Raw genomic sequence first — 8,971 nt, 5'->3', positions numbered from 1 at the left:
AATATGCGGCTTATGGCATAATAGTCCTAAAATAAATGCAATTGTGTTGCGCAGGCTTTACTAGTCTACGTACGTGGATTTTTTTTTTTATAGTAAGAAAGTGGCTGAGACACAGTCCAGAGCTGTAGTTCTTGCCTCACAGCACTACATCCCGGGCTCTGTTCTGGCGGCCACCGCAGTGACGAAGCAGCATCAGAAAATGCACACTTAAATCGGGTCTGTGCTCCCCAGCCCCACGTGAGTGTGCTGCACCAGAGGTTAATAAATGGGAAACCTAAAAATATCCCACTCTAGGGAAAACGGCGAACCTTGAAGTCCTTCGTACAGGACTATCTCAATCCCCCTTTGATTTCCTGTTGTAAAGGGCTTCCAAATGTTATAAGCTTTTAGTTTTCCTGCAAATGAAAACCAGTTCAAAACCATTAAAGGGCTGAGCTGACTTGGTCTGAGATGCAGACCTTTTACATCTCCCAGCAACCTTAAAACTCCCCGGGTTGGATCGGCCGTTTCCAGCCTATTACCCCGCTCCAGGAACATCACGAAAGCGTTTGCCTTCACCTGGCAATGGTGGAACAGTCACTGCGGTGCTTCCGAAACACAGTCACAGCGTGAGAAACCACCCTGAATTCTCACTTACATTTCTATTTTAGCTGTGGGCTTAGGGGAAGCTCCCGACCCTTCTTTGCTGCTCTCCTCTTGGAAAATGGGGATCATCACAGTAACAATACCGGGGTGTTGCTCTTACGGTGCTGACTTTACACGAGGTCAGAATTTGGCCCCGCTTTCGCCAAAGTCATCTTCAAAATAACAACAGTAACAACTCCTCGTGCGGCGTTACGGTTATGCTGCTATTGCTGCTTTTATTTTTATCGATTTTCTGGCACCTCCAGCCCAGCAGTTGTGAGAGCAAGCGTCGTGCAGTTTGACACGCTGCCAAGCCGTCCCTGTGACGGTGAAATAACCGCATTTTCTTTCTACGTCTGCTTTTCCCCCCATTGTTTTCGTTTAAACTGACGGTGTCACTGGCGAGGGTCTCTGCTGACATGTAGGATTTCCTCGCCGCAGCCCCGTCTCAATGCTTCCCCACACAATGCGACAGTATTGAGATGTCAGAGTCTCTGTGCCTGATAAAGGTGTCAAGACAGATCGCGGCTGCAGCGACAACGGCGCGAACTCCCAGCCCTCCCCGGCGGCCGTACGCCCTCGCTGAAAGCCAAACCTCCACGCTGCCCCAGCTTTTTTGCCCAATTTCTCTGACCCGAACAGCCTCGGCTTGACCGTTCCGCAGGTTGGGGTTTTTTTGGGTCCCCTATGCAGAGCGTTTTTGGCGCTGGCAGTATTCGCATCTCTTTTCGGTGAATGAGCTGCTACGTCAAGGGGGATTAAAGCGGAGCTGTGACTTCTCTGTACGGAGCAGATCGGATCGCTTGTCAGCAATAACTGATGCGTGTCATTTGGGCAACTCGGCCTTGTCGGGGGTCTCTGAGATGACCGCGATATCCCAAACGATAACTACGATAGCGACTCGATCATCGTAATCATAACTGGATCCAAGTGACCTTTAATCAGATCTTATTAAAGTAGCCGGTCCAGTTAGCGGCAGCAAACGTGCCGAGTCCGTGGAGGCTGTGACCGCTCCCATCGCCAAAGCATGGCGATTCTGGGGGTTTGGTGGGTGAAGTCAGGGTGCCCGAAGCCGGTTGCACGCTCGCGGCTTCCCTTCGGGGTGCAGCGTGGCGACCCTGCCGGGGGAGCGGGCACGGCACCCACTTGCTGTGGGAGTCCTCGGCCTGAGCCCAGGTGCTCCGTGCGCTTTCCGTGCCACCCCCGACCCACGGAACCCCCTTCAGCCCCTTTTATGAGAAACGGCGCTGTTGCAGGGCCGGAACAGGAGAACCCACGGGCGCGTTTCGCGGCACACGGTGCCCCTCCGGAGCTGCCACCCGGACCCCCTCCGCCGTGGGGTTTTGCTCCAACTTTCCCCTCATCTATCCGGGCAAAGGGCGCCCGCTTCATTCACCCCGGCGACTTGGCGGCACAGCGCCGCGGCAGAACCGCCGCCCGCCCCCTTCCCCCCCCGGACGGAGTCCTTCCCCCCCCCCCCCCCTCCCCGTCCCCTCGCAGCCCCGGGGGCCGGGCGCGGAGCGGAGCGGGCGGCGGGCGCGGCCCCCCGCGGCGGCGGCGGCGGCGGCGGCGGCGGCGGGGCGGGGCGGGGCGGCTGGGGCGGGCGGCCCGGCCCGGCGGGCGGGGACATCGCGGCCGCCCCGCTCCGCGCCCGCGCCGCGCCGAGCAGACGCAGGAGCGCCGCGGCGGCGGGCGGGCAGGCGGCCGGGCGGGCGGGCGGGCGGGCGGCGGCGGCGGCGGCTCCTGCGGGCTCGCTCGCTCCCTCTCTCCATGCGCGGTGCGCGGCCGGCCGCGGGGCTTGCGCAGGTAGGCGCCCCGGGCTGCGCGCGTCCCCTTGCGCTTTTTTTTCCTCCCCGCTCCCCAACTTTTTCCCTCCCTTTTTACTATTATTTTCCCTTTTTTTTTTTTTTTTTTTTTCTCTTCCCTTCCCCCCTTTTTCTCCCTCCTTCCCCCCCTGAGCGCCTCTTCTCCCTCTCCCGGCAGCGCGGCGGCGGAGCGGAGCGGTGAGCCGGCGGCAGTATGCGACCGGGGGATGTCTGAGGCGGGCGGTGCGGCGGCCGCGCTGCCCCGGCGCCGCGCCGGAGGCATGAGGGCGGCCTGGGGCTCCGTCTGGTGCCTGTGCCTGGCGGCGGCCGTCGGCGGGATGCCGGCGGGGCGGCGGGGCGGCGGGACGGCGGCGGAGAGGAGCGGCGGGCAGCCGGCAGGTAAGGCTGCGCGGCCGCGCACATGGGCTCCGCGCTGCGGCTGGGGGTTCGGGGGGATGTCGGCTGCGGGGGGGTGCCGGGTTTAGGAGACACCCACCCCCCCCGTCCTCCCTTCTCTCGGAGCGGGAGTTACGAACGGCGGGGCCGGGGAGGTGGTGGCAGCCGGGCCGGCGTGGTCCTGCTCTCACCGCGGCTCGGGCAAGCGGCAGAGGCGCCCAGGATGGGGGGGGGGACGGGGACGGGGGGGAAACCTGCTTTTAAGACGATCCCCGTCTCGCAGGAGTCCCCTCCCAGCGGTAGCAGTACATGCAACACCCCGGGTTTGACCCGCGGCTGCCTCTGTAACTGCAGCCGGGGAAGGGAAGATGCCCCCGCAGATGGGTAGCGCGCATCCTCGGCGCACGGGCGAAGCGCTCTGGCTGTGGGCGTTCGGGTGGGAAAAAGTACGCGAGGGTCGTTTGTATCCACATCTCGGGAGCAAAACCGGAGTTGCGACAGCCCCGGGAAGGCACGGGCTGGATCGCAGCTGAATAACTGCGGCCGTGCTGAGAAGGGAGCGGCGTTTCGGGGAAGCCGGTACAGATCTCCCCTCGAGTTGCAAGGGAAGAAAAGTTAATCACGTCGGACAAAAGCTGTTGGGGTTTTGGGTTTTTTGGTTTTTTTTTTTTTGTTTTTCTTTTTCCCCCAAATAATATCTGGCGAGTTTGAAACGTCGTGTCTCTCTGATACGCCTCAGCTGCTACCTGAGTCCCTGTTTATTTTTCAAAGCTCTTTAATGGAAGGGAGCCCCCTCGCAGCCCCCCGGCTTCGGGATTGCATGTACCCGGCAGAAAGTTTCCATTGTTCAGGAAAGGGTTTGAAGCCTGTTTGCCAAAAAAGTGACAGGGGAATAAATGGGCTTCGTGGAGGCTGGGGGGTGGGGGCATTACTTTCATACCCCTTTTGGTTACAGCTATAAATCACACCGGGGGTTGGTTTTGTTTTCGAGAAAGTCCTAATAAAACACCAGATTCTCGGTGTAACTCGTTTGGCTCATTTTTCACAGCCAAAAGAATTGATTTATGGGGCAACATCTCGGGGACTTGGTCAGAGCAGATGAGGTCGGTGCGCGGGAGCAAGCGAGCAGCCTGGGCTGGTCACGGGGGTGGGAAGCGGCAGAAGCAAAGCGTCCCCAGCTTTCCCAGTTTCAGCCTGAAGTACGTATTGGCGCTGTCACTTCGGGCACAGTTGAGCCCACGGGCGTTGGGAGCAACCTCGGTGGCTGCCACGGTGGTCTCCGGCGTTTCCACCCGCACCTTCAGCCCGTGGCTTGGGGTTCTTGATGTGTTCAAGTAGTGCTAAACCTTCCCCCGCTCTAAGACATCTTTGCAAGTTAAGGCTTCGGGATGCTGTTTGAATCGGAACAAGTGGCGCACGCGGAGGTCACACTGAGGGAAACGTCCCTCCGGTGATGTCTGTGAGCTGAGCCGTAGGTTGGGATTTCCAGGGGCAATCCTCAGGACAGGCTCTCCAACCGCTCCGCCGGCTTTCTCCAAAGCAAAGATGTCGCTGTCAACCTCCCCCATCGCCGCCCCGTGCTCCCTGGCAGCAGGATTCGGCCCTGAGCGAAGGGCTCCCGTTAGCCCCGACCCCCAGCGATGTCTCCGAGGGTTGCCCCATCGCTATGAGGTGCTGGAGGCTCAGGCGGACGGGGGGCTGCGAGGACGGGGGGAGCTTTGCCGTGCCGGTGGCTCTCCCACCCCCGACCCACGTGCGCGGGGAAGCGTGAAGCCGGAGCCGCTCGCCCAGCTCCGCGCCGAAGCCAGCGGCCCCGCCGGTGCGGGGGCACCCGCTGCCCATCCGACCTGGGGGGGAAAAGGTTGTGCAAAAGAAACTGTAAAGAATATAAACCTTCAGAGCCAAGTAAAAACACATTTTACTTTTTCAGTCTTTTTGAATTGAATGGTAAAAAGCAAATTCTTTCTCCTAGTCAAATGGGCCATGGGGTATTGGCTCATTACTGAGGGTTGTTGTTCGCTGGGCTTTGCATTTACAGTCTAAGGCCTTATTTTCCATAAAGGGGCTTGGAAGGATTTTTCCCCAGTGATCTAATTCTCCACACGGGGCTGTGAAGGCTATAACAGCTACTGCTTTGTGCCTATACTCAGCTACATAAAACACACATTGAAGGGAGGCATTCTCGAGGTATGTGTATGTTTGCTAATATGAATACTCGCTATTAGCGGAGGTGGAGGGGGTGCAGGTTTTAACATCTCCGCAGGGAGGTGTTCGGCTGTTGGCAGGAAGGAGGCAGATGGCGGGGCTGTTGCTGAATAGAAGCTAAACTAAAAACACCAGGGGCCTCATCTGGGCTGAGTTTCTCTTCTCTCCCTTTCTCGGGGCTGCTGGAGGAAGAACAATGTCAAATTTCCCCCCCTCTCTCTTTTTTTTTTTTTTTTTTTTTTTTTATGAATGAAAGTAGAGAGGCGAGGCAGGATTGAATGTGTATGTCATTCAGGGGCTATGACAGAGATGATTAGGGAGGTCAGTGAACTCCTTTGCAGCCTTGAGCATGCGGTCACTCTATTCAGCAGCCACAGAATAGACATCAATATAAAAAAGCCCGTCCAATTTGCATTAGTATTCAGATAAAGATATTACTTCGTACGATTTGTGAATGTCAAGTAATGCTGGGTGTTTTCTTAGAGAGCAGACCCACTGAAACGGCAGAGTTTTGCTTTAAAAACTTCTGATAACTGGCCTGTCTCCTGTAGCTGGTGTGTATGTGTCTGTCTGCATAGGGTATACATGAAAAAGGGGATGTCTGGGCTTCTTGGGATTTCTGTTGCACTAGTTAGCTGCTAAAGCTGTCTGTGTGCGTTGAAAGACTTGTATAGAGGGTTGCTAACATTGGAGCAGGTTTGTGCGGGAAGGGGAGAGTCTCTCCCAATCTGTCAGGAGCAAGAACCGAAGTTTCCTCGTGCAGCAGCGGAGTCAAATTGTCACCCGGAGTTACCGCACAGGCAGTTTTCAAGGCAAAAGCATGGAAAAGGGGCCGTTTCGGGATTTTGCTTAAGTTGAATGGGAGAGCATGTACCAATTCCTGTGACTTTTCTGCTTGGAAAGAACCGGTGATGCACTGGTTGAGATATTTTTCTTCATGCAGCTGATGGCAACTGGGCTCTTGTAGCCTTTCAGCGTGCACCCAGCGAAGGGTCCAAGGCGCAGGGTGCAGCGATCCGTGTTGCTTTGCTTTGTGTATCTGAGCGTTTCAAAGTTCACCCTGAAATTATAAGGGTATTGAAGTGAGTGCCAAATGGCACTGACCATTCCTGGAGCTGGCCTCAGGCTTTACGTGTTAAAACCCTCTAAAAAGAGTCTCTTCTATATTGATGGTGCTTCCTACTTTGTGCCTGAGACCACAAACGCTTTAGATTCAGTGGGCAGCTCTGAGCAATACAGTTTTCAGATTAAAAGTTGACCCATTTGTTCTTATTAACAGCAACAGCTTAAAAAGCTAATTAAGTCTTTAATGTTGAGATGAGCATATTTTGCCGAGCAATAAAATAAGAGGACATGAGTAAAGGATAATGAAATATGGCTTCTTTTTTTTTTTTTTTTTTTTTTAAATCTCTTTCTTACCTAGCAAATAGTGAACTAGAAAGTTTGTTCCAGTGCAGAGATGGACTCATTAATGTATTCGATACTAGCTGTATAACATCACATCTTGTATGCGTATTGACAAGGGTCACTCCAATTAAATCTGAGGGGTTTTTTTCTTTTAATTAAGACTTTATTAACAACCACTGAGTAGGGAACGTGATGAAAGTAAATCTGAAAATTGTGTAGTGAAGTGTTGATCTGCTAATTAAATCATGCAATTAAAGTAAGCCACTCTGACCAGCACGTTAACTTTTACGACTCCCTCCAACGAATCTTCAGTGCTGTTTGGGAAAGCGTACCTGTCCCGAAGCCTGCCTAAGCGTGGGTTCTGGAGTTAGGTGAGCACTAAAAGAAGTCTTGATCCCTGCTGCACCTGGACTGTTTCTGTCCAGTGGGACCCAGTGTGCTGCCTGGACAAAGCTGAAATTTTGCATGAAGCAGGAGGAGGGCTTTTTTTTCCCCCTCTATAAGGCTGGGAAACAAAATTTTTCCTCTTAAAATATGGTCAATGAAAGTGCACTGTCATATCCAGCTATATGCTTAGAAAGCTGTCCTCCCTGAAAACTTACTGTGTATGTCTGCTATTTCACTTAGAGACCCCAGAAAATAAGGAATCACCCCAGTTTCTCAGCAGTTAATAACATGTCCAGTTTACAAAAGCATTTGACCAAGATGTTTCTGACGGTGATCTGTCAGTTGGCAAACAGAGCCGTGACTGAAAGCATTAACTGAACCTTAATTTCAGCTAAGGTTAGGGCATGGCCTGCTGCTAAGTTTTTCTGGCTGGTCATTGAAGTGTGCGGGATCCAGTGCAGGAGCCTGGGCACAAGCCCTCACTCAGGCTTCAGCGTAGGTGGAGAAGTGGCTGTGTCTTCCTCACAGTTCAGCTTTTGGCAATTTTTAGTATATGTGGAGTAGAACTAACAGGAATGTTACAAATTCAGGTATTTCTACTGAAAATACAGGTGAAATTCCCTCCCCACTTGGAACACTTTTTCCCAGCTAGGCTGGACCTGGTACACAGACGATCAATTAAACCGCCTTTATTCTGTTTCCCTGTTTGAACAGACTTTTCTCTTTTTCCTAGTGTGCTACGTGCTTGTAGTTTTTCCTATGTCCTGGAGGTTTGTCTGGCTCTACATACCTGTTTTGTCTTTTTTCTGACCCTTCAAAAAAAAAAAAAAAGCAGCTTGAAGTTGCGAGGCTGACTCAGCACCCTCCAAGCCATTCAATAGTGTGGTTTGATGGAGCTGTTTCAGTGTTTGCCGTTTCGTCTCTTTTAATACTGGTTAGTTAATAAACTTTATTCTCCTCCATGTACCAGGCTGGATGCCAGAGAGGATGGTGGCTTGGTAAAAATTTGCCATACATCCTTTTTTTTGCAGCAAACGGGACTGTGGTTCAGCAAAGCCATTCGTGGTATGTGAAAGCGGGCAGTCTGGGCTGTTAGGAGGAGTAAATCCGATAGCACCCCCTCTGCAAACTTTGGGCTAAAACCATGTCTGAAGACACGTACGATGCCAAAAGTGCCTTAAAATACCTTGTTACACCCTGACTTATTTTCCTTGGCCTCCTACATAGCTTATCGGTTTACTGCTTGCCCCTCTTTTGGCTGTTTATCTGGTGATCTTGTGAAAAAAAAAAAAAGTACTTTTTCTCTGAAGTGGAGCTGACTGTCCCGGTGCCCCCTTTCCGATATGCTCACAGCTCAGGTTGCCAAGTGCCGTAGGTATGATTCAAAGCCCTGGATGTGTGAAGAAGAGCTTTTATTCCTGCGGTGAATGCGGTATTCCTGGTGTGCTTAGCCCTAAAGTTTCTGCTCCTTGGCTTGAATGACCAGGAAGTTTCTGTAATATCAAAAGCAAACAAAAACTGTGAGATACGAGTGGAGTAAAACCTTTGGTAAACTTAGTAGTTAAAATGTGAAAGGTAATCAGATGTAAACCTGCTCTATTATTGTGACAGGCTATCTGGTGGGTTGTCGTGTTCAGGTGGATAAGGACTAGCCAGGTAGTTACAGCATTTTTTTTTTTTCTGTGACATTCAGGTTACACAATGTAGCAAAGCTTTTTTTTTTTTTTTTTTTTTTTTTTTTTTTTTTTCTGAAGAATAGCAGCACAGTCAAGTAAGAAAGCATTTGCCCAGTAACTTTCAATTTCAGATGTATTCATCAAAAAAAGGTGTGGTATTTATTGTGGAGGGGGAGGTAGGTCTTGTGTGCTGGCCTTGCTTTTTCAAATCCAAAAAGCAGGGGAAGATAAAGAGTTGGTTAAATAAAACGGTTATATTAAAACTTGGAAGGAGATTTCTTTATCACGCAGAAGTGTATGCAAAACAATTACCATGTGCTTACACGTTCAGCATCTGTGAGATTTTGGGGCTGTGCCATTTCTGCAGGTTGTGAGGGGTTAAAAGTATTAATGACTCAGAAGTGAGAAGGGTTCCAAGTTTTTGGGTGAGGAAAGGACGCAGTCTAGGATCGCTCTCTGCGAGCGAGCGAA

The 8,971-nt window shown here is 52.2% G+C and overlaps 1 protein-coding gene across 4 annotated transcripts in view; it reads left to right on the top strand.

Annotated features, from left to right (window-relative positions):
• Window positions 1-2,356: 2,356 nt before the first annotated feature.
• The window catches only part of FGFR3 (fibroblast growth factor receptor 3), a 56,993-nt gene continuing 50,378 nt past the window's right edge, over window positions 2,357-8,971 (top strand). For all 4 annotated transcript variants that reach the window (XM_049793142.1, XM_049793141.1, XM_049793140.1 and 1 more), the window contains exons 1-2: window positions 2,357-2,430; window positions 2,608-2,828. In XM_049793142.1, the coding sequence (XP_049649099.1) occupies window positions 2,657-2,828 (172 nt within the window). In that variant the 5' untranslated portion in view covers window positions 2,357-2,430; window positions 2,608-2,656. The remainder of the gene's footprint in view (window positions 2,431-2,607; window positions 2,829-8,971) is intronic.

Source organism: Accipiter gentilis, chromosome 3, assembly GCF_929443795.1.
Source record: "Accipiter gentilis chromosome 3, bAccGen1.1, whole genome shotgun sequence".
NCBI classification, from domain to species: Eukaryota; Metazoa; Chordata; class Aves; order Accipitriformes; family Accipitridae; genus Astur; species Astur gentilis.
This window is presented reverse-complemented; position numbering and strand designations above follow the sequence as displayed.